The 24,981-nt window shown below is 50.8% G+C and overlaps 1 protein-coding gene across 2 annotated transcripts; it reads left to right on the top strand.

Moving 5' to 3' along the window:
- Window positions 1-24,981, top strand: Igfbp2 (insulin like growth factor binding protein 2). 2 transcript variants are annotated; one of them, XM_076866332.2, is made up of 4 exons: window positions 1-421; window positions 21,750-21,979; window positions 22,618-22,758; window positions 24,630-24,981. In XM_076866332.2, the coding sequence occupies exons 1-4, from the start codon at window positions 1-3 to the stop codon at window positions 24,792-24,794; spliced, it is 957 nt and encodes a 318-aa protein (XP_076722447.1). In that variant the 3' UTR covers window positions 24,795-24,981. The 2 variants fall into 2 exon arrangements, with proteins under 2 accessions (XP_076722447.1, XP_076722448.1); XM_076866333.2 differs by lacking the exon at window positions 1-421 and adding an exon at window positions 847-929.

The following is a 24,981-nucleotide window of genomic DNA, read 5'->3' as shown; positions in this document are numbered from 1 at the left end:
ATGCTGCTGAGACCGGGCGGCCCCGCGCTGCCGCTGCTCCTGCCGTCGCTGCTGGTGCTGTTGCTGGGCGCGGGCAGCGGTGGCCGCGGAGCGCGCGCCGAGGTGCTGTTCCGCTGCCCGCCCTGCACGCCAGAACGCTTGGCTGCCTGCGGGCCCCCGCCGGACGCGGTGTCCCGGTCGGCCGGCGGCGCCCGCGGGACCTGCACTGAGCTGGTCCGGGAGCCGGGCTGCGGCTGCTGTTCGGTGTGCGCCCGGCTGGAGGGCGAGGCATGCGGCGTCTACACCCCACGCTGCGGCCAGGGGCTACGCTGCTATCCCAACCCCGGCTCCGAGCTGCCCCTTCAGTCGCTGGTCTTGGGCGTGGGCACTTGCGGAAAGGGCCGGGACGCCAAGTACGGCGTTAGTCCGGAGCAGGTGGCAGGTAACGCGGACTGGGACAACTAGTTGGGAGAAACTTGGAGGGCAGTGGGGCGGTCAGCTGGCGGCCGTTAGGCGTAGAAGGAGTGTGCGGCAGGACCTCAGAGACTTTAGTAGAGGAAGATCTGAATCCGTGGCCAGATCTGGGGTGATCGTTGAGGGCGGGAACCCGAAAGTCAGGCCCGGAGTCGGGGACTGGAGTCGGAGCAGGCGGAAGAACCCTGGTTACTAATTTAGTGGGGATAAATTGGAAGAGGAGACTCACTGTAGTTACCAGCCTTTCCCGGGTGGACAGTCCCCTCACTTTTATTCTGGAGGGGAGATGTACTGGGGAGGAGGGTGTCGGTCAGACCCGTGGGAGTGGGAACTTGAATCATATTTGGAGCACAGCTTGAGTCGGTGAGCGCCAGTCAAAGGGTCCCGGTGGGAACGCGGTTGGGAGGCCCCAGCCACTGGATGCCGGTGACATCCGAGACCTCGGACGAGGAGGGGTGGAGGCACCGGCGCACTGAGTGAGAGACCCTTCCTTCTCTTGGGGTTATGAGGTGGGAAGAAAGGGTTTGGTGCTTTGTAGGGTGAGTTGCTGAGAGCAATTAAAGAGAACGCTGCCGTCTTACAGAGAGAATGAAGGGGGCTATGTTGGATGGAAAAGGAAAACGGGAGGGGGTTGTATTTGGGAGGTGTGCCGGAGACCCCAGCAGTTGAATCGGTGTAACTTAAGCCAGATGGCCGGCTGCATTCCCAGGACCCGGGCAGCCAGGCTGTGCGTTTAAGCATCTGGGCAGCGGGTGGGAAGGCAGGAGGAGCCTGGGTGGGGGAACGACTGTTACGTGAGCTGTGTGATCACCCCCACCCCCACCCCAAATCGGGGGACTCTTCTTATCCTATAAGATGGGGAACCTGGGCTCTTCGTTAAAGGGTCCTCATCCCTTGCAAAAAGTTACTTGAAGGACACAACCAAGCTATCAGGAGTTCTTTTTTTTTTTTAATTTTGAATTTACAAAAGCCTTCTTCCCCGTGGTCTGGAGGAAGCTATAATTATTTCTTTCCTCTTGGAGATGGTAGTGAAATGTGTCCACTGTCCGCTGCTGTTAAAAAGCAAGCTAGTCTGACCAAGTTTTTCAAACTGAAAAAAAAAAAAAAAAAATTGAAGGTGGGGGGAGAAAAAGTGGGAACATTCCTTCTGGCTTCTGGCTTTGTAAGCCCCCTCCCTCCTGGCACACCACCTCCCTTCTTCTGGCCGGCCATTGTTTTTTCCCTTTGAGAATGGAATTAGGGGTCAGAGTTGAAATCTTCTATTTCTCCCCACATTTTGACCTTGAGTACTGAGCAAGGTAAGGGCTCCCTCTAAGTGGAACCCCTCTGTTCCTTTCTTCTCCTAGCCTGCCTTGAAATTAACCCTTCCCTCCTGCTTCTCTTAGTAATAATAAAAGGAAAAAGAGAGCAAAGTCCTCTCCCTGTGGGATACCGTCCCCCAGTCCTGGGACCAGTCCTCCACATAACCTCTGGCACCCAGGAGGTTTTCTGCAGTTTCTGAGCTGAGCTCAAACTAAACATCTTCCTCAGCAGGGCGAACTTTTCCAAAGGCCTCACAGAACCTTTTGGATTTGGGCTGTTGTAATAAAGTTGGTGTGTTTTCTTCCTCACCATTTTAATATTTTTTCCACTCTTCGTTGGTCTCACTGAGCTTGAAACCCAGCTCTCCTGCTTCCTGGATCCCTGAAGCAGGTGGGGGTCTTCAGCCTGCAACAGATGCGGGAGAGAGGTCTCCCCCTCTCTACTTCTTGTATCCTGAAAGGGGGTGGGGGTTGTCAGGGAAGCCCAGGGACAATGGGGTGAGTTCATGGGAAGAATGTCACTCTGGATTTTCTGCCTGGTTATGGGACTCTTTCCGCCAGCTCGTCCCAGCTGCCTCCTCAGCCTTCTCCTGGTGCCTGATACCTTCTACATTTTTCTCTTGTGCTTCAGTCTGGGAAGGTGGGGGTAGAGGGATAAGGGTATGGGCGGGGGATGGAAGCTGAGTAGGTGATGGACAGCTGGGGTGGCTGAGCCAGGAGGAGGGCTGGGGAGGGGGCCCTGTAGGGAGAAACCTGGGCTCTAGGGTGCAGGAAAGAGGGGCAAGGATGGAGGCTTTTGTGCCTGCGAGAGAGGGTCTTGGTTTGGGGCAGGGATTAGGTCCCTGTATGGGTAGGGTGGGGCTTAGTGCTGCTGCCTCCTGCTCTGCATCTTACATCTCCTCCCCCCTCTGAAGAAGGAGTCCCCCCACCCCCCAGCCTGCATTCCTCTTGGAGCAGGTTGCTTTTGAGAATTTTAAACATACCCTCTTATTTCGAGGCAGCAAACCCCAGCAGTTCCGGCTTGCTGTTAGCTCTTTTGTCTTTGTTCCCAGGACTCAGGGGCTGTATTGCTGGCTTCCTGGGGATGGCATGGATGCAGGGGGGTGGGGTGGGCACATCGGCAGCAGAAGTGGGTGCTGGTGAGCCTGCATCCCTGGAGGGGGATGGGCTGGGACTTGTTGGTTCACGGATACCAAGAAGCCAGACTCTGGGTCTGGGGGGTAGGGGTGGTGAGATCTGGGAAAAAAATGCAAAGAAGAATCTGAGATCAGCCTGAAGTCGGGACTTTAAAACTATGTGAGTGTGGAAGGTGGTGGAGTGGGCAGAGATGCCTAGAAAAAAGTCTGTGTGGGGTGGGGAGTTAGGGGGCAGACTTGGACCAGGCCTGGCCCTTTCAGAATTTAGGCCTGGCTGGTTCTTCTGCATCCCCAGCCTCCATCCCTGTCGGGTACAATGAAGGGGATTATGCTGAGGGGCGGGGCCGCCCAAGTGGCCGTCTGGCCCTCTGCACACATGAAGGTGCTAAGGAAATGTGCAGTCCTTCAAAGTTCTGGGCCAACAAGCAGGCAGGCCCACCGAAGGCAAGCAAGCTAGGTAGCAAGGAAGTGGGGAGGTTGTGCATCTGCAGTTGCTGGGGGAGAGGAATCTGGGAGAGAGGCAGGCACTGATTTACAGTGGTTCAGTGCAGCTTCAAAAATGGGGTGGGGGGGGGAGAGAAAGCCATGGGACTTCTGGCTCCCAGCACTGCTTTGCATCTCGTCTTGCATAAATTTGCATACCGAGTTCAAAGTCGTAAAATAGACTTGGGAATGAGTGGGACCCACTGTCACTGATTGTTAACACCACTACCTCCTCCTGTTTCCCCTCCCCGCTTCTGGACAGAACTCCCTGAACTATCTCTGCTGAGCTGATCCCCTGCGTCACCACAGGTGGCCCTTGGAAGGAGGAGTTGCTGCTCCAGGGTTGCTGCTCCAGGGTTCTGTCTCTGGACTCAAGTTTCTTGGTTAAGAGACTAAGATGGGCGTGGCTCTGTGGCCCCAAGCCTAGGAAGCAGAGCCTGACTGCGGGAGGTTGCAGGGTTTGTGAGGCTTACAGGGGTGTTCCTGTCAGTGGCCAGGTTTGGCTGGGATTTGAGGAATCCGTAGCATCAAGAGTTCTCTTTATTTTATGTTATTGATTTTTTTTGGTGTTGGAGATTGAAGCCAGGGGTGCTCTATTACGGAGCTACGTGTCCAGCCCTTTTTATTTTTCATTTTGAGACATGGTCTCGCTAAGGGCCTCACTAAAGGACTGAGGCTGGCCTCGAATTTGCAGTCTTCTTGGAATTATGCACCCGGTAGGAGTCTTCTTTCCTTGAAGTTTCCTACTTACCTTCTCAAACTGTTCACGGTATCATTTCCTGGCGTAGTAATAATGACCCAATTCCTTAGAGAAGATATTTAAGGGGGAAAAAAATCCTGCATAACAGTGTTAAAGTACCTTACAAAAACAGGCCTAAAGGACAAGGTTAGAATAGGTGGGAGTCTAGAGGGAAGAACTCCCTGGCTGGGGTCATGAGGGCCTATTTACACTTTTTTTTTTTTTGCCAAATTGGGCTACTGAGTTTCCTGGCAGGCAAAGGGAAGAGAGATTGTTGCTGTGAGCCTACCTTAGCCTTGTGCTTCAAATTAAAAATTTCAGACACATCCTTCCTTTGGGTTAGGGAGTCAACGGAAATTAGTCTGATAAAAGTGCCACGGATTACCTGGGAGCCCCCAGAGCATACTTAGTCACACATCATCAGACATTGGCGGGTTTCCCTTGAATCTCTCTTCTCCAGCCTGGTGATCTGTGTAACCACTCTCTGCCTTGGAAATGGGACAGATTGTTCTCAGAATGGATAGAGGAAGTTTTGAAAGTTCTTGGAGCTAATAGAAGTACCCACCTGGACAGGAAGGGCCTGGGCTGCTGAAGGGAATGAGGGAGGAGCAGAAATCACCAGGCTACATCTTCCTTCATATGTGCTACATGCTAAGTAGGTGGATAGGCTTCAAAGTGGCACGGAAATATATTGGCCCCATGCTTCCTCAGATCCGGTTAGAAGGAGACTATGAAGGTGACTGGAGATGGAAGTGTTGAAAAAACTCAAATGCTTGAATGAGGCTTGTTGACTGGCTGGGCAGGGGACATGGTGCTGTCCTTGTAAGGGGGTCAGTACTAGCACTGCTTCTGCTGAAGCCCAGGCGCAGTCTGCGCTTGGCTTCACCAGGGGAGCCGGGGATCTGGTTGGCAGATGTTCCAGGCCCTCTGCTTCTCCTGTTATCTCTGGCCAGCCTTTTCCTGAGGTGGCAGCCAGCCATCAGGAGACGGTTGTCTGCACATCTGTCCTTATCCTATCTTGAACTCACTCCAAGCCTGCTTTGTCTCCCGTCTCCCTTTGTTCCTGTGAGGGGAGGGGGGCTTTGCTCCCTCCATCGCTCTCTGACTTTTTTTTTTTTTTTTTTTTTGGTGGTGCTGAGAATTGAACCAAGAGCCCAGAAGGCATGCGAGGCATGGATCCCTCCGTCTCACAGTTGTGGGGACAGGTTCAATTGAGGGACAGGAGCTGAGAGACCAACCTGGCTACATTCCTCTAACCCCTCTGCCTCCGTGGCCCAGTAAGGGGTTGGGCTCTTGGCAGCAAAAAGCGTTGGAGCCTCTGGGCCAGAATTTGATCGTGGACACCTGCCATGGGCAGGTGATATAGACAAGCCGCTGTACGTCACTGCTGGATTTTGATGATTTGGGTTTTCTTGACTTTTTTGAGAAGCCCAAGTCCGAAACCTGGACTTCCAACATGTAAGTGGCCAGTGTTCTGCTGGTCGTGGAGGTATCTAGAGAGAAAGAAGAGCTGGTAGGTGGCAGAAGGGGAGGCAGCCTGGTTTGCACTGTTAGATTGACCTGGTTTCACAATGCCAGAATTGGTGAAGTGCGGGGCATGTTGGGCCCATTGTGACAGTGGAAAGTGCCTGGCACATACTGGCTTCTTCCACAGGTTAGCAGCCTGGATCTTGGCCAGTGACATCTCCCTGAAAATGGAGATCAGACTGGACAAGCCAGGTGTCTAGCACTTAATAGTCACCTGAGGGAAGTGGTTTATTCTCTCCGAGCCCCTGTTTCCTTGTCTGTAAGTCAGAAATCGATCGTAGAGTTGGGTGGTGCTTGCACCCACAAAGCCCGAGCACTTGATTTTGGTAAGGAGTCCCTTGATTTCCATCTGTTCCCCTGTAAAGAGGGACCGCCTACACCTCTCTGACTTACTTCCACAGGCTGTAGCGAGGCCCTCTATGGAAAGGGTCATGAAACTGTACTTTAAATGCAATATAAACCCAGTTGATAATAAATAAAGGGTTTTAGGGCAGCAGGCTTGCATTTTTTATTGGTGAGTTACGCAGTGAATACTCTGGGCCTGTGTCCTAATATCTGGGACTGACCATTCTTGGTATATAGTCTGCACTTCACTTTAGTGCCCAGGATAGAGGTGGGAGGGACAGAGTGGCCCAGAGCTTGGATACCTGGGTTCTTGTGGCAGCTGTGCTGCTTATAAGCAAGTCACAGAAGGTGGAATCCTGCCTTCTCCTGGCCAGTCACTCCCAGCGACCTGGCCTTCCATCTGCCAGCACCCGGAGGGCAAGATATCTGAGGCACCTCTGGGTCAGGAGCAGCGGAGGTGGGGAAGGCCCTTTCCCTGTAGGTGGCCCTCTCAAAGAAATCAACGAGGACTCTGGCTTTAGAGTAATAGGGTCAGGTTCACCCCAAGTGGTCCTAACACACTTTGGGCATCCATTGTGTTCAAGGGCATGCTCAAAGCCAGTGAGGATCTTGTGGAGCCTGCTTCCTGCTCCAGGAAAACGGGCCTTTCAAACTGGCCTCTCTGAGCCTAGGAGGCCAGAAAGTTGAACGTGATCCTGGCAAAGGAGTGGGGTGTTCTTTCCAATGTGACGTTTCTCACTGCATCGGCTCCAGAGTTGACCTCGCTGCCGAGAGGGGGAGCAGCATCTCAGGGATTCTCTACAGGAACACTGGGTTGGGGAATGTTTGCTGAAGGCTGAGGCCTTTCTCATGTTAGATTCCAGAAAGCCCCGTGTGTGGAGGGAGGCCTGTGAGGGTTCAGGCCTCTAATGGAGGTGGTGCCGTTAGAGAAGGTAGATGCAGGAGTCAGCATGTACTTAGGATGAAATCCAGGACAGTGGAGACAGCATCGGATTTGCTGTTGGGAATTTGGGATGGGTAGCCCCCTTAGACTCTGGGGCCTTCATGGTGAGGAGAAGAAAGGAGTAGCTGATTTCTAGGTGGAGTGGTAGAAGCGTGTTGGTTCTCGGGTCTGGAGTAACCCCACCCCCACAGTGAGTAGGATGAGTGGACATTTTTCTAGTGGAGAACAGACCCACCCCCATGGCCCTCCTCCTCCTTGGCTCCTGGCCCCCTTTTCTTTCCCTGCTTTAGCTACTCCTGTTTTTTAACAAAGCCAGGGAAGATCTGCGCTGGCTCAGCCCTGGGTGTCAGTCAAGATTCAGGGAGAGTCTTCAGAAAGCTGGCTCCCCCGGAGAGAAATACAGTCCACTGTAGTCAGGAATTTTTTCCCTCCTACCCCCACCTTTTTTTTGGGGGGGTGGGGTGGGGGTGGGGGTGGGGGGCTTGGCACTTGGAAGCCCTTTGGAGCCCTTCTGGCTGCCAGCCCCACATCTCCGCCTGGCTGTTGGGAAGCAGGGCAGGAGTGAAGACTGGAGAAGGGGGCAGGGGCTGGCCAATCTCCAGCTGCCAGGCGGAGGAATTGGCCCACAGGGCCCCATGAAGCTGGCCTGGAGCGAGGCCTGGGGAGGTTTCTAATTAGTGGCGGGTGTAGGTGTGTGTCAGCCTGTGTTCATTCAAGGAACTGAGTGGAGCCAGGAAGTCGAGAACGGGAGGGAGACTGCTCCCACCCAAGGCCTTGGTCTGTGGGGGGTGGGGAGGCCAGAGGAGGCCGTTCACTGTGTTTGCCTAAGATGGGGCTCTTCCAGCTGGGGGGACCCAGGTTAGGGTGTGGGGGTATGGAGTTGTTGGCAGTAAGCAAAGGATGCCACCTCATGGGGCAGATAGAACAAGAATTGGAATTGCTTTGTTCTGGACAACTGCTTCTACTAAGGAGTCCACTGTTTGTTTGTGTTTTCCCCCCTCAGCTCTGTGGTAGCCTCAGGATTCCCTCCACTTGTCAGATGAAGAAATCAAGGCTGGCTGCCTTCGGGGTCCAGGGCCAGGGCAAGCACAGTCTCAGCATTCTCACCCCAGGCCTCTGTTACCAAGATCCCACTTGCACAAAAGCAGTGAATTCTATATTGCTTCTTGGCAAAGCGCTTTTCCTGGGAGGTAGTCTTCAAGACATAACTTCTCAAAATGCTTCTGTATGCAACTCTGCAGGGAGATTCTTATAGACTGTTGTCTTTACTTCTGGATGGAGAGGCCAGGTGATCTCTGGATGGTACACTTAGTTTCTAGAAAATAATGAGAATGGCAGTTCTCCTGTACCCTGGGCCCAGCCCCTGTGACTCTCCAAAAATCCTGGGTGGCAGGGAGGGTGTGCTGGGCGGGATACAGGGCGTAGAATGGGCTGGGCTTATTGGTTCATAAAGGCTTTTGAATTTGGATGGGACCAGCTGCCAGACGACTGATGGCCTCCTTCCCTGGGAAGATGGGGGGCCCCGTCGAGAGGGGGAGCAACAGGAATGGAGTGCTGGGGTTCCTGGGCTTGGTTAGCATCTGTCTCTGATGATGTCAGTGACCGGATACCATTCTGGTTGATGGAGAGCTGTGAAGCTAAACAATCCGGGTTTGGTTTTGGCTCTGTCGCTGACTACATGACTGTGTGCAGTCGGCCTCCGACTCTATGTGTCTTTTATCAAGCACGAGAGCGGGTAAGGAATTATCAACCTCATGTGATGGCTTGACGATAAAACGAAGTTGTGTCTACAAACCACGGAGCACAGAGACTCACATAATCAGATGACATTATACAAGTTCCGATCCCTTCCTTTCTTCTGCCCTGAGCTCAGCATAGAGAGCAGGAGAAGGGCCAAGGCCTGTTCAGATGTTTTCTGATGGGTCGTCTTGGGAATCCTGGTGGCGGGTGGTGTGGCTACCTGGACCGCTGCTCTCTGCTTAGGAAAGCTCTCAGTGAATCCAGAGTGCAGAGCCCATGGCTGAGGGGTTTCCATGGGGTGGTCATGGCCACGAAGTTGTCTTTTTTTATGGTTCTCTCAAGCTCAATGGCCAAACCATGGTCCATTTTCACCCCAGTGGTGAGGTTCTCTGCAGAGGCTCTGCTGGTCACTGGTTTACTGCTTTTAAACCAAGACTGCAGAGGCAAGAAGGGCGACAGATGTGATGCTGCGTCAGATCAGACACAATCAGTGAACTTTTAGCCAAAGAAAGAGAAAAGCATGGTGACCTATTTAAAGACACTTATTTATATTCAGGACACTTCTTGTGCTGGTTTGAGAGTGTGGCTGGCAGTCCTGGACATCTTTGCAGATTTTAAATTTCTTTTTGCATCCAGGGTCTGGTTTGTCAGGTTGGCATACGTAGGAGCAGTTTTAGGGGAAGAGGCCCATGGAAGAGGAGGGTGGAGGGGAGGGTGGGAGGCTCAGTCTGCGTCGCTGTCTGGGGGCTGGGCCGTGGGGTCACAGCGTCAGAACCGAGCATAGGAGGGCTGCAGGTGTAGCTGGTGGTGAGGTGCTCACCTAGCATGTGGGAGGCCCTGGGTTCCATCCCCAGTACTGCCAAAAGAAAGTGTAAGGGACAGTGGTTTGAAATGGGTCTTGGGAGAGGCACCTGTCCCTCCTGTCCCATTTCAGACTTCTGTTTCCTCACTGCCTTTCTTTACCCCTAACCATTCTTGCTGCTATGGGGTCTGGGTGGTGAGGGAGAGACCAGAAAAAGGAGAAAGAGAAATAGTGTAACAAGATACATTAGAGGTGGGATGCTCCCGGCCCAGCCCGCTTTTCTCACGTGTGAACTTGGGTTGAGTACATCCCACGTGCAAGCTAGCGGACCAACTGTATAAAAGCAGTTGTCTTGCTGGAAGGGCATAAGAAAAGCATTTTAAAACATCAAATATAATCTGAGGATAAACCATGTCCAAAGAAATGTCTATTCCTCAGATGCAAATAAACAGGTGACTCTTAGCCTTTTGGCCAGGGCTCCCAAAAGATCTTGATGTTAAATTATGAGATCCCTTTGGGGTGAGTAAAGTCACAAAAGAAAGGGAATCGAAATTGATAGATATTGGAAGAAAGAAGCACAGCAACTTCCTCCCAGAAGAGCAGATGGAGCACATGGGTTGTCTCCCTTCCTGTCCTCCTTTGATCAAGTATAATTTTTTAAAGCTCTATGGAAGCCAAGACCAAGCTTGGGTCTTCCAGAAGCTTCCGTCACAGAGTCACTGCTTTTCACTGAGGGGCTTCAGGTAAAATGCTGGGAAGAAGTAGAGTTGAATTACTAAGGTATTCTGGCCAGTGATGCCTTTCATTGACTCCGACAAGTGGACCTCGGACACTTGGAGGCCACATTGTCCATTCCTCTTTCTCCTCAAAAGCTTCCCCTGAAACTAGAGCAGAATAAGTCTGTGATTTTCTCTTATCTGCAATTTGTTATCTGTCTCCTCATGAAGCTCCTGGAGGGTTTCTAACCTGGATCTCTCTTGTTTCAGTTGAAGCTGTTTTCTCTCTGGTCTTCAAGCAGACAGAACAACCATCCCCTTTCTCTTGGGTGTTACTGGCTGGCCGTTGGACATCTCTACCACTTTGTCACCCTGCAAGTGTTCCCCCTCCCCGAGTCCCTTGGGGCTGCACCAGTGTGAGCCCATCCCCTGTCTTTCCATATTCTGGCGCGACCCATCTGGAATTCTTCATCTTGCTCCTCCTACTTCCGTGACCCTCTTTTGCTGTTTATGGGTCTTTGCCCTGACTTATTTCCCAGTTCTCATGGCACGGAGATATAGCTAGGAACCCATGACCAGCTCTGATTTGTGGGCAAGAGACCTTGGTGGCATTGCATTAGCCAGTGAAAGTGGTGTTGGAGTCGGCCATATCACTATTGTTAGGCCCTCTTCCAGGGGCACTCTACTTTTAAGGATAACTCCTGCTTGACGAGGAGGGTGGGGGTGGAGGGCGTGAGAAGCAGTCCTGGGACTCAAACCCAGGCTCCCGTGTGTGCTAGGCCAGAGCTACTCAGCTACATCCCCAGCCCAGAGGAAAAAAAAAATTTTTTTAAGAAACATTTAAAATGTAGAAAAGTAGGGCTGGGGTTATGGCTCAGCAGTAGAGCGTTTGCCTCTCACGTGCAAGGCCCTGGGTTCAATCCTCAACACCACATAAGAATAAATAAATAAAATGAAGTTATGGTGTCCAAACACAACCACAAAAAAAAAAAAATATTTAAGGAAAAAAATATAGAAAAGTACCAAGAACAACAGCATAATAGCGGTCTACAACCTAGAACTACAAGCAGTTAATATTCTGTCTACTAGCTGAGTACTTAGCATTTATTTTTCTGGGCTAAACAGATTTGCATGCACTATATGATGGATGCTCAATTTCACATATTTGCATAAATGTACATATATATGATGCATATACAACTGTGATGGATGGCCAACATTCCAAGTTGTTCTCTGAAAATAAGTTGAAAATGCCTGTAAAGAAGCATATGCATTCCTCTACTAATTGCATTTATTCATTCACCTATTGAAAGACTTTTGAGTCAGGTTGCTGATCGTTTTTTGCAGCTACAGCTAATGCTTGTAATGAACGTTTTTGTGCACACAGTCAGTTAGGTGAGTGCTTCCTGTTCCCATCATCTCTGGTTCAAGTTTGCACCAACGTGCTCTCTACTCTTTTGGGACTTCACCAACAAGGTCACCTTGCTAGGTTCCCTGATGGCTTGAGTCTGAGGAGAAATGTTCAGGACTCATGGGAAGGAGTGAAAGCTGATAGTGCTGTTTGCCATCTTGATATCAGTTTCTCTGGCTCTTCAAGGACAGCGCAGCTTGCACAACCTCAGAGGACCTTGGCTGAATTTTGAACATGCTTTTGTTTTCTCAAACTGTCTGCCTTAGCCCTGACCCTCCCCGGGTCTTTGAGATTCCAGGAATGACCCTGGTGTTTGTAAAGCAATCCTTTAGAGTGTGCACAGGCGGGGAGGCTCTGGAGAGGCCCCACCGTCTCTGCTCACTCAGGGGGAGCCTGAGATGAGCCTGCAGTGTAAGGGCATGCTCTAGAAATCTCCCTGATGCCTGGCCAAGAGAGGCCTCTCTCTCTCTGTGTGTCCAAGTGGATGTGTCTGTTTACAAACCACGAGCAAATGGGTAGAAAGAACTTCTGAGGTCAGGTCTTTGTGAAGTGTGTACGTGAGGCATCTTTCTCCCTTCACCAAGTTCTTCAGGAAATCCAGATTAGAGGGAATCATGAAGGAATGGGAGCCCTGGAAAGGCCAAAGTTCACAATATGGGTCCCTTGGCCCTTGCCCAGGCTTGCTGTCTCTGAATCTCTAGGGTTGGCTCCAGGGAGATTTTTGGCAAGTTCTTCAGATGATTTCTGGTGGACGGTAGTTAGACCTAGTCTAACTCCCTGAACTTACAGAGAACACGCCGAAGCCTACCCAAGTTCAACACTGTCCGGCATCGCTCGGGAATGGTGAAGTCACAGTCAGAAGCTTGATTATCTAACTTTCAGGCCAGGCTAGAACCGTTTGGTCCAGGCTTTGAACCTGAATCAGTGTTCCCGGGAAATTCACCAAGAGTTCAGGCGGGGAGGGGATTGCTTGGCCAGGGAGCGGGTGCTCCATTCTGTCCTCTGGGTGCTGCTTGTGTCTCTTGGGCTCTCTCTTCAGCAGTTTCCTGAGTTCTTCACTCAGTTGGGTGGTGGGTTGTCCGTGGGAGCTGGGTGCCCTGGTGAGTAGTTGGGGGGACTTGTGAATCCTTCACATTCACGAGCCATTTCCTCCCACGAGGGGGATTTAGGGAGGAGGTGCCATGAGGTGCCACCTATTATGCGGTGACTGGCCCGCTGGCCTCGGAGGAGTTTCCCAGAACATGGTGGCATCTGAGAGACATCAGGCTTTGCTTGCCTGGCTCCCTTGCAGGGCTCAGGGCCCAGGGGATAGGAAAGGATGGGAAAGGAGTTTGGAATGAAGTGAAGCTGGGTGTCGGCAGTGGGTAGGTGGATCTAGCAGCTGGGAGAAGGTCAAACTAAGCTGAAATGTGTCCTGGGGGGCCAGTCTGCACCCAACTGCTGTGCTCTACGACAGACATCCCATGCATGGTGCAGAACTCTAGCGTGACAGGCCACTGCTGCCTGTTGCCTCTGACCTTTTTTTTTTTTTTTTTTTTTTTAAAAAAAAGGTGGGGGAAGACACATAAACAGTGTCACTCACCCAGAGAGACTAAGGTCCTCAGGTTAAACTTTAGCTCAAAAAATAACAAACAGGACCCTCTTTCTAACCTCTGGTTTCTCCACCTGCAGCATGGCCTGAATGACGAATCCCCGCCTGTTGGTGGGCTGTGTTGTAGACACAGTGGCCACATAGATGGAACTGGTGACTATAATCGACAGTCCAAAGGGACTGGCTTCACGTTCTCTTCATTTCCTGTGTGTGTTGGCCAGTGTCCCTTGCAGGCATGGTTCTTATGAGCCACTGCCCCTTGCCTCCTTTGTAGTTTCTTCCCTCCCTTCCCCTAAATTCTATAAATAAAGTTAATTTAGGCAAATCCAATTTTGCCCAAGAATTTCCAATCAATGATATTTAGCAACATAAAGTTTAACACAACAGAGCTAGAGATGTGGCTCAGTGGTAGAGCGTGTGCTGAGCATCTGAAAACCCTGGGTTTCATTCCCAGAACCATTAAAAAAAAAAAAGACAGGGCTGAGGGTATATGCCATTGGTACAGTGCCTACCTAGCATGTTCCATCCCTAGCACTGCAAAAAAAAAAAAAAAAAAAAAAAAAGAAAAGAAAAAGAAAGAATAGAAAGAAAGAAAGAAAAATAAAAATTAGAATATTTTTTCTTCCTTGGACCTTGGGAAAACAAGTGACAAAATAACATAGCACACACACCAAAAAAAAGAAAAAAAAAAATAACATAGCACAAATGAAACTCTCCCTGAAGCACTAAAAAGCAGAATTCAAACAGCTAACAAAGTGAAGCTTTAGAAGAAATATCCAGGTTTGGGAGTTTAACAGCTTTAGCAGCAGAGAACTTGCCTAGCACAAGAAAGGTCTTGGGTTCAATCCCCAGCACTGCTCCCCCCACAAGAAAAAAGAAATAACCAGGCAGTGTTGAAGAACTCTTAACTCAGTTTTTCCTTGCATTTGGGGGGAGCAGTGAGGTATCATCAGCCCATCTTGTCGTAGCCCATCTTTCATTTATCCATTCAAGAAGTAGATCATTCATCTACTTCTTCTAAAGCTTGATTTCGCCCACAATGGTGAGGCACTAAGCAACTCAGTGAGATCCTGTCTCTAAGTAAAATACAAAATAAGGCTGGGGATGTGGCTCATTTATTGAGTATCCCTGAGTTAAATCCCTTGTACCCATCCCTAAAAAAGAATAAAATTATATCCTGCTTTGTGTGTGTGTGTGTGTGTGTGTGTGTGTGTGTGTATGGTACTGGGGATTGAACCCAGGGCCTTGTGCATGTGAGGCAAGCACCCTACCAACTGAGCTACATCCCCAGCCCTAAAATTGTATCCTGCTTAAGTAGTAACCATCATTTGAGCAGAATTATTCCCATTTTTCAGACTTTGGAAATTAGAGCTCAGACAGATTAAAGGGTGTGGCCCTTTAATGAGTAAATGGTGTGAGGAATTTGGGTCTTGGTTCCTGATGCTCTTGGCCCATTTGAGTTTGTTGATGAATGGTCCACCACCGTGGATACTGACACACATTATATCTTTTGCAGTTCTGGGAATCAACCCAGGGCCTTGTGCGTGGTGGGCAGGATCTCTATCCCTGAGCTACACCCCCAGCCTTGCTTGCTGTAGATACCATTGGAGAAGTTGCCTGGGGAGAGAGAGGACAGTTATGGTTAGAATATATTCTTTTGCCCAGGATATGTCAAGGTTAAGTGCATTTTGGGAGAAGTTAATGAAGAAGGAGCCATTGAGTTCTCTACCAGGGTGGAGCAGGGAAAGCAACCAGCATTCATTCCTCTGGCCCAACACTCGGAAGCAATCCTCCAAGGGCTTCCAGTGCCATTACCTGCGGCAGGAGGTGAGATCACTGGGGGCAGGACAGGTCCAGGATGGGATGAGAGCATTTCATGGTGCCCCAGCTCTTAGATTTCAAGAGAGCCGTGCTGTAGGAGAAGGCTGGAAGATGGGTAGGATTTCTACAGAACCAATAAAAGAAAGGGAAATATGTAGATTTATTTGGAAGACCTGTGAGGTGTAAGGGGAAATGTCTCATGTTCTCCCCAGACCTGGATAAGGACCAATGCCACGTACTCTAAGCAAGAAGGACTGGGAGGTTTTTTTCCCTAAGAATGCTTTAAGGTCTCCCCCAGATCAGGAAAAAACTTTCTTTTTTTTTTTTTTTTTTTTTTTTAAGAGAGAATGAGAGAGAGAATTTTAATATTTAGTTTTTGGTATTTGGCGGACACAACATCTTTGTTTGTATGTGGTGCTGAGGATCAAACCCGGGCCGCACGCATGCCAGGTGAGCGCGCTACCGCTTGAGCCACATCCCCAGCCCAGGAAAAAACTTTCAAGTGGAGTGTTGAGGTCACACCATAGCAGTAGGAGAAGATAAAGCTCTGTAAGACACAAGGGGTTTTGTTGTTATTTTTATTTTTGGTAATGGAGATTTAATCCAGGGGTGCTTAACCACTGTGCTATATCACCAACCCTTTTTATTTTGAGATAGGGTCTTGCTAAGTTAGGGCCTTACTAAGTTGCTGAGGCTGGCCTGGAACTTGAGAACCTCCTGCCTAAACCAAGGGTTTTTGATTCATTAAATAAGGTCATTGATGCTGCAATCAAACTAGATTGCATTGGGGGAAAAGGGACATGCCAAATTAAGTTTGAGCGCCATTGTATTAATGCACAGAGGTAGACACAAAGCTCTTTCTGCTGGGGTATGAGCTTTCAGTGGGCCTCCTTGTAGTGGGTCAAAGGACAGTTTAGGGGGCCACAGGCCAATTGTGAAGGACCTCTGAGACGGCAGAGAGGGTGTGTTTTTCCCTGGAAATCCAGATGGGAGTTTTTCTAGGCCTCAGGTTTACATCTTTAAAATGAGACCATGATCCATCTCCTCTCATTCCAGCTGTGTCTAAGGTAGAAAGATGTGGTGCTACACCCAAGGCAGGACTCTTCAAGCCCCCTGCTCGGTGGCACTAGTTTTGTCTACCCCTTCCCCCTGTAGTAAAGCCTTACTTTCTTTATATCATCCTGCAATTCCCTGCTTCAGTATTGACCATTTCCTCAGTTACTGTGTAGGGGAGAATAGCGAATGCTTACCAATCCTTAGGGAGAAACTCAAAGTCTCTTCAGGAGCCTTGGAAGTCCCTATTAGTTATCTTTCAACCTGAAGCCTTTTCCATGGATGTCATTTGGGTTGCCAAGAACCATTCTTACGGTGGCCTCTGTGCCTTATCCTGCAGAGCTGCATACATAAGTGGTTGTTTAATAAATAAATATTATTCTGGACCTAACTGTCTTAGCAAAAAATGCAACTTGGTAATTTTGTTCCGAGGGAAAATTCCATCTCTAGTTGCAACTCCACATCTGGAATGTTTTCTTGCAGATGGCTCCTGAAACCTAGAAGAGAATATATGGGAGGAACTTGGTAGATGTGACGATGCCCTTGTCTGACTCAGATGGAGGGCTGGTGGGGAGGAAATGGAAGCAGTTAGCGGCCAACCCAGGTGCTCCTTCCTGTCTCAGCAGCCACGGCACTGGCATGCAGTGTCCCCTGGGTCCTCTCAGTAGTCCACCTGAGCTGGATGCCATTTGTCCTTGGTGGGCAGGTGAGCAGGGGAGACACAGAGAGCTTCAGTAACTTGCCTAGAACTGCAAAGCCGCATGGAAAAGCCGTAGTTCAGACTTAGGCAGTTCAGTTAGACTCTGGGGCCCGAGTTCTCGGACCTCTTTGGCTGGGAACAGTAGTAAGGTATCAGAGTTTTTCTCAGCCTCTGGTCTGCTCTGCTCTCTACCAGTAGACATCTCATTCTCTTCCCTGGACTTCTACTTCAAGACGTGTTCCCAGCTGGTCACTGACCTCAGGACCCGAAGCCTGTTCCAGAGAGACAAATGGATGCTGTACCGCCTTTGAAAAGCGCCTGCGTCAGCAGGCCAGGCCATGGATTTCCTCATCTTAATGGCATGTTTGTTGGCAGGGGTGAGATCAATAAAGAAATGGAACGAACGTACCCTTGAATCCAGATGGCCTCTGTGAGGGTGGACAAACTGACCTTCACCTCAGAGAGACTAGGGACATGTTAGGACAGGATGTCAACTCTATCCTCCCAGGAAAAAACTTCCCAGTGGAGCCCTGTCTTCTGGGATCCAGAGCCAGGGTCACGTGATTGACGTTCATGGGCCCTGGACATTTTTGTCTTTTTTATGCCCCTTCTTCCAAAAAAGCATTTTAAGGACACTTTATGGCTGTTTTTCTAAGAGCAAACATATCAATATGGTACATTAAGACTTTTTGACTAAAAAAAATTTGGTTTTTTTTCCTTCTGATCTTCTAGGCACCTAAGTGCTGTGCTTGCTTTGCTTAATGGACAAGTCTGGCTGCTTTCAGGCCTGAGCTCACATTGGTGTCTGTGTGTTCTGTCTCTCTTCAAATGTTTTCAGAGGGGGCAGAGAGCCTTCTGGCATACAGTGTTGGATTGACCTGTAGGACTCCGTTTAGGGCTGCTTCTTTGGCCACTGTCTGTGGCACCAGCTCCCAGGAGGGCATGGGAAGGGGGAGCAGCAGGCAGAGCGCTCTGGGATGCTCAGAGAAGGCCTTGCTCCCTGCTGTGGACCGGAGCGGCTGGGGATAGAGGGTGGTGGCTGGGTCTTAGCCACTGCAGGAGAACGTAGCGGAGCTAAATGAGCCATATGTGGGGCCTGGGAACTTCCTTTAGAGTCAGGTTGACTCCAGTGATTCTCAACCTGGAATCAGTGTTTGCTTCTCAGGTGCCATTTGGCAAAGTTTGAAGACATTTTTGGTTGTCCCAACTTGGGAGGGTGCCAGTGGCATCTGGGTGGTAGAGACCAGGGGTGCTGCTCAACATTCTGCAATGCACGGGCCAGACAGATCCTGTGACAGAGAATTATCTGGTGAACTGTCAGTCCTGCTGTTGAGACCTCAGTTCCATAGGATGTTGCAAGCAGTGGTTCGGTTGAGGGGAGCCTCCTCAGAAGCTGCAGGTGGGTGAGCTGCTTTTTCTTTCTTCCGCTAGAAAATATGTAGCCATCATGGAGACTGGCTGCCTAAACCAATCCTCAAGGTGGGCCTCTTCCCCAGAGGGTGGAGCCAGGTGAATTTCTGAGTCATAGGCCTGGAGCCCAGGCTAGAAGTTTCCAGAAGTGATGGAACTATGTGTCCAGATTCCCAGAGCCCTGGTCTTCTTTAATTTCATGGAGCCCAGTCTGAAAGTGGTATGGAAGTCTCCAGAAGGGAGGAAGCCAGATGGACAGGACTCTGAGGAGTGGTGATACTGAGGGAGATCTTGGGAGCAAAGGCTTGGGTGAGGGTGGATGGAGGTTCCCATTTGATTCCAGGTGGCTGGGAAGCTGCCATGTTCTCTTCCTCCTGGGTTCCCATTGTCTACAGCCGGGAGAGGTAGGGAGCTTGCCCAAGTCCAGGCAGAGAAGCTGGTCTGGCAGTGGAGCAGGATGGGGCAGTGAGGATGGGGCCGAGTCCCCCCCCTGTGGCAGCATCTGCCTGGTGCTTCAGAGGTTGGTTTTAAGGAGATGGAGATTTCCCTGTGGAAGAGCATTCCTATCGTCCGGGCTTGGCTCACCTCAGCCTTTTGTCCACCACCTCTGTGTCCATCTGAAGAAGTCAGTGGCAATCTTAATGGTTGACCCCTGCTGCATGGCCCAGTCCCAGAAGGTGACCCTCTGCAGACCTGGTGGAATAGAGGAAATCTGCGCAGCATGACGGGTGACTTGGTGTCTCTATTCTGGGGAACCTGGCAGGCAGCTGAGCAGGAAAACCCAACCTGTTTCTGGGGCCCTTGGGTTTCTGCTGCTGCCCACCTCAAAGCCCAGCAAGGGGGAGTCAGGGTGGAAGAGGAGAGCTTGGGTCTGGCTGCTGGGGCTGATTGAACCATGATGGAATAGGTCTCTCACCAGCGTGACTGCAAACACTAGGTCCTCAGCCTTCCCCTGCTGGTGCTGGGGCAGCTGGAACGGGCTTGAATCTTGTGTGATTTATGGTGCAATTTAGGCTATTCAGCACCCCTGGAGAAACAGCCATTCTAAGTGGAGGAAATTGCCAGGTTTCAGAAGGTTTGTAAAGTTAGGAAATTTCAAATTCTTCTCTAAAGCTTAACAGTTTTGGATAGAAATCTCTGTTAATGCTGAGCACTGGACTCTCTCCCCTTTGGTGATACTCCAGGGTCATCACCATCAATAAAATTCTTGTTTAGGGCTAGAAAACATGTTTGCTGTGCAAAAAAAAAAAAAAAAGAAAAAAGAAAAAAAAATCCCCTGAAGTCCTTATTATGTTTGTTTGTTTTGGGGTTCCTGGGATTGAACTCAAGGGCTCTCTACCACCGAGCTACATCCCCAGCCCTTTTTATTTTTTATTTTGAGACGGGGCCTTACGAAGTTGCTGAGGCTGGTCTCGAACTTGTGATCCTCCTGCCTCGGCCTCCTGAGTTGCTGGATTAGTCATGTGCCATTGTGCATGGCCTGTTGGTTTCTTAGTGTCCTTTTCCCCTCCTGTTTTTGGATACTGCTTGTCACCGTCCACACATATTCCTTCTCTCTCCTTTCAATTTCATTGATTTTAGTCTGTGGTGGGCTTGGACAGCAGACATCCAGAAGGAAGGCTTCTTGGAGCAACGGTGTTGGGAAGCATCTTCATGTGATGGTTCTCCTCGGGTCTCAGGAGATTTGAAAACGCGTGGTCACAGTGACAGCTGTTTTGATGCTCAAAGTCTTCTTTTCCTTTGCTTCCTGGTTCCGAGGCAACAGATAACTGAGGCAGTCTTCATCCCGTCAAAAGTGATAACCATGAGCAACATGCGTAGTGTTTCTGTCCCAAGCAGTTTCAGCTGCTTTACCTACAGCATACTTGCAGTAGTTCTAAAGAATGAACTATTATTATCCAGGCATTTTCAGTTAAGAAAGTGGAGGCACAGAGAAGTTACGTTCAGGGGAAACACAGCTGATAGAGAAAGTAGCAGAACTGGGATTTAACCTGAGTACACCCCCCTCAGCCAGCACTGCTGCTGGTGGATGCTGGGTAGTCAGTGAGAACCCATTGGTATCTGCCCAGTGGGAGGGGAGGGGAAGGGCTGGGGCAGGGCTGGGGCGGATACCTTTAATGTTTCTGATCTTGGAGACTATGTGACACCCTCCCTTTGTATCCCTTGTCCCCAGGGCTGTAGCTGGTATGGAAGAGGTGACCCTCCCTTAGCTGAACACAATTCACAGCAGTTCAGAGGGCACTGCAGCTCCTCTTTAGTGGCTCTTTCCACCATGTAGCACTGCCCAGGAGAGGGACCCTGGGGGCCACCACACTACCTGAATTCTAAAGGGACCACCACGCATTTCGTGCCTCATCTCAAAGTCCTGTGTAGAAATATTTTAAGAGCCATTCTGTTTTGTGATCAGGATTGTAAGTTTTATAAGGCACATTAAAGGGGAAGAGAAGATGGAAGATTTGTTGAAAAACACCCCCTCTGCACCCACCCAGATCTTGCTGGGACCTGCAGACTCTGGCTCTGGGCAGCGTGGTCCAGGTCTCTGTTGGCTCTGCCTGTGTTCACAAGGGGCCCTGGGGCTGGGTTGTCACTCCCTGCCCTTGTAGAGCAGGCTGGGACTTGTCTCCTTGGTTACAACCCTATGCAATTCTGTCCCTCCCGGCCTCCTCAGCCAGGGTGAACTGGGATAGCTGGGCGCCACCCTCCAGGTCCTCTCTGCCTGGGCTGTGCACACAGTAGTTTTAAGAAAGTCTGAAGAGACTTGATGTTCCTTGGAGCATCTTGATGAGGCCTTATGCCCTGTGACAGGCGGATACTAGGAAGTCCAGGAAGCCAGAGATCTTGTTCGTGGGGTTTCCAGTGTGACAGTGTTGGGGTACAGAGCACAGACGTGGAAACAGCAGAGTCAGTCGGGTGGTGCTCTAGCAGCCTAGGAGCAAAGCACTCTGGGAACTTCTCAGCCAGGAGGTGGAATGGCTGCCAGGGACTGGTTCTGGTTGACAGTGTGGCTCTACCTGACACTCCCGTGCTGGAAGTGTCCGGTGATCTTTGCGGCATGAGTCTTTAATCTGTACCTTTCAGACCATAAGTGATGAAGTACTTAAACTTGAGGTTAGTGGTGGGTCAACCTGAGAAGTATCGATGAACTCCAGAAAGGATCTAATTCTATTCTATGCTGAGAGCCTTGGGTAGGTTCACCCTTTCCCTGATCCTCTGCCCTATCCTGGCCTCATAGGATGGAGGCAGAACAGAGTAGGGGGTTCCCTGTTATTTCTTTGGAGTCACACAGCCTGGGTTCAAGTCCTAGATCCATGACTTAGCAGGTTTATGATCTCAGTCCAGCAGTTGGCCCGTGTGAACTACAACTTCTCCATCTAGAGGTTGGGCAGCGTGCCCTGGTACCACTAAGAGTTACTGGGAAACAAGTGGATGGTCCACATAAACCACCATGCGTGGGCCCTGGCACGAGGCTGGCGCTGGTTGGGTGTTACTGATCTCTGTTCTGCCTGTCGTTAGGGGTCCAGGAAGGCCCAGCTCCCTGGGGCTGTGTACCTAGAGCTCTTCCCTCCCTCTCTCTGCAGACAGTGGAGATGAGCACTCTGAGGGAGGCCTGGTGGAGAACCATGTGGATGGGACCATGAACATGTTGGGAGGTGGCGGCAGTGCTGGCCGGAAGCCCCTCAAGTCAGGCATGAAGGAGCTGGCTGTGTTCCGGGAGAAGGTCACCGAGCAGCACCGGCAGATGGGCAAAGGAGGAAAACACCACCTTGGCCTGGAGGAGCCCAAGAAGCTTCGGCCACCACCTGCCCGGGTCAGTGGGGCCGAGTCTGGTTGATGGGGGAGGGCGTGGGAAGGGAGTCTTCTGGCTGGGGAGGGCACCCTCTCAGGACCACGTGCTGAGCTGCTGTCTCAGAGCATTTTTGTTCCCATTACTGCCACTAATAGATTCAGTGACCTCTGGGCCATAAGATGGACTCGATGTGGTTTCTTGAAGTTTATTTCTTCTAAAACCTCTGCATTTCTGCTTGACTCTGGGACATCGATGAAGAAAATTGAGCCCAGGCATGATGAAGCTTGCTCATGCTTGCTGCAGCGGGTCCCTTTCCCCTTTCCATCTGAGTCTTAGTTTCTCGGGTCTGGGCCCTGATTGGGTTTGTGGCAGAGACAGGTGCTTGGGCCATGGGTTTGGTATAGACACTCTGGAGGTAGCCCATTTTGATCTGTTAATCACGGATGGAGAAAAGGAGGGAAGGAGTGAAAATCACATGCATATGAGTTTCTTTAGGGATGGGTTGGGCACAGTGAAGTCACCGGACTGGTTGTCTTTGGCCGTACTTACTAGCTGCGTAGCCTTGGGAGTCTCTTCCCGGGGACACGTTGCTTTCAAGACTATATCCACGGCCATCGTTTGTGTGTCCGTTCTTCTCACTCTGTGCCTGCTGCTTGCAGACCCCCTGCCAGCAAGAACTGGACCAGGTCCTGGAGCGGATCGCCACCATGCGCCTTCCTGATGACCGGGGTCCCCTGGAGCACCTCTACTCTTTGCACATCCCTAACTGTGACAAGCATGGCCTGTACAACCTCAAACAGGTGAGTATGGGTGCTAACCCGGGCCAGAGAGGCTGCTTCTCAGCCGGGGGCCCTGGTGGGCCTGGTTCCTGCCCCACCCACCCTTAATCCTCTGAAGCCTGAGAGCTGAGCTGAGACGCAGGCTTCTGTAACCATGGGGATGGGATGGCAGTGCCAGCTGCCAGGCCAGGGAGGGTGGGGCTGACTCCACTCTCCCAGCCACCTGCCCATGGTGCTAGTGTCCAGGTGGGGAGGAGCCTCCAGGAGAAGTGGACATAAAGCAACCACCTCGGATTTTACAGAGGAATACAGTCACCTGAAGCCCATTTCTGGGTCCACACCCAGAGGCTGATTGGGTGTGTTGGATGGGGACCAAGAGTTTGCATTTCTACAAGCTCCAGGCGATGCTGATGGTTGTCCATGAACCACATTCTCAGAGTTGCCAATTTAGTCCAGTGTCCAGGTAGCTGCCCTGGTTTTCAGGATCTCAGGGGACGAGAATCGGGGATAGAGAAATACCGTGGAAAATCTTTCTGAAAAAACGACCAGAACATCGTTCTGAGTACATTGGAGAAAGTGGAGGAAGTTTACCAGGAGCCCTTTGCCTTCCTGGCTTCTCCTTTCTGTTCTGCTCTCCTTTCTGTATTTGAATGATCGATGTGCATTTGCAGTATTTCCCTCCTAAGATTCTAAATATTTTCCACATGGACCCATGTGTGGCTTATCACTGTAGTGATGAAACATTGATCAGTTGTCAGTTTCCGTAGCCCACCCCTGGCTTCCACCTCCACATCCCTTTTATAGGGAGGAGTATGCGTACGATTCCTGTAGGAATGAGACAGAGACAGTGCCGTCTGCAGCTCATTCTGTTTTCAGGCAGAGGTTCTCAGCCCTGGCTGCACACTGGGATTTTCTGGGAGCTTTATAAAAGATGGATGCCTGGGCTTACCCCAGAGATTTAGGTTCTGGGGTCTGGGGTGCTTTCTGGGTCAGAGTTTTTAAAAGCACCCTTAGTGATCCTCATGAGCAGTTGGCATTGAATTGAAGGGTGGATGCAAGGAGCCAGGAGATGGGGTTCAGGGCTCTGTTGATCCCTTGGGGGTCTCACGCCCCACGTCCTTCACCACATCTTGCCTCTTGAAACATTACTCAGGTGTTAAAAGCTCTCTGTAGATCTGTCCATCAGATGTAAGGCACCTACTTCATTTGGAGCGCAGGAGAAGTAATGGTCCCTTATGAAAAACAGGCTGTGGACTGTACATGTAGGTAACTAAAGTGATCCATAAGTGTAATAGTTAACTTATGGTTTAGAGAGTGGGGACCCTGGAATGTGCCTGCCGAGTTTGAATCTCAGCTTGGTTCCTACTAGCTGTGTGACCTTGGGCAAGGTTTTTAACCAATGTGCTTCAGTCCATCCCCTACCAAGTGGGGATCATAAGGGTGACCTAGTTCTCAAGGTGGCTGTGAGGGTTATGGGAATGGTGGTGCATCTCTTATATAACTTACGGCACACACTTTTATTCTGATGTGAGTTTTTTCACCTCACACTACACTGGGTCCTCCACGGGGGGGACCTCCTCGAGGGTGGGAGCTGGGCCTTTGCCTGTGGGAGTCTTGAAAGACAGTCCTACTGACAGCAGTGATCCCTGGGCCAGCAGCCTCCGCATCGCTGTGGAGCTTGTTAGCGGGCAGAGTTGCAGATCTGCCTCACGCCTGCTGAACGGGGATCTGGGTTTTGTCAAGATTCCCGGTGCACCTGGGAGGTTGGGTTGTGCCACCCTGCAGCACTAGCTCGGCTCAGGGTGGCTGTTGAGTAAACCCTCAGCTGAGTGCAGGAAAGAAAGTGGATGGTTGCCGGGGCGTCTTCCAAGTTCTCCTCTTGTCTCTTCTAGTGCAAGATGTCTCTGAACGGGCAGCGTGGGGAGTGCTGGTGTGTGAACCCCAACACTGGGAAGCTGATCCAGGGAGCTCCCATCGTCCGGGGGGACCCCGAGTGCCATCTCTTCTACAATGAGCAACAGGAGGCTGGTGGGGCGCATGCCCAGAGGGCACAGTAAGCCACAGTCAGCCGGTGCCTGGCCCCCGCCACCTCTCCAAACACAGCGGAAATGAAGAGTGCTTGGGTGGTGGGTGTGGAGGATTTTCCAGCCATTTTGACATGTATTTATATTTGGAAAGAGACCAGCACCGAGCTCGGCACGTCCCGCTCTGCCCTGCCCCTCCCCAGCTAGAGATGCTTGCTCC

Source organism: Callospermophilus lateralis, chromosome 9 (assembly GCF_048772815.1).
Source record: "Callospermophilus lateralis isolate mCalLat2 chromosome 9, mCalLat2.hap1, whole genome shotgun sequence".
Lineage (NCBI taxonomy): Eukaryota > Metazoa > Chordata > Mammalia > Rodentia > Sciuridae > Callospermophilus > Callospermophilus lateralis.
Note: the sequence above shows the minus strand (reverse complement) of the source record. Positions and strands in the feature narration are given on the sequence as shown.

Excerpts from the sequence above, each read along its gene's own strand:
- Igfbp2 (XM_076866332.2), top strand. The coding sequence starts at position 1 with ATGCTGCTGAGACCGGGCGGCCCCGCGCTGCCGCTGCTCCTGCCGTCG. Across the intron at positions 422-21,749 it reads TAGTCCGGAGCAGGTGGCAG|ACAGTGGAGATGAGCACTCT; the intron begins GTAACGCGGACT and ends CTCTCTCTGCAG. Across the intron at positions 22,759-24,629 it reads GCCTGTACAACCTCAAACAG|TGCAAGATGTCTCTGAACGG; the intron begins GTGAGTATGGGT and ends TGTCTCTTCTAG.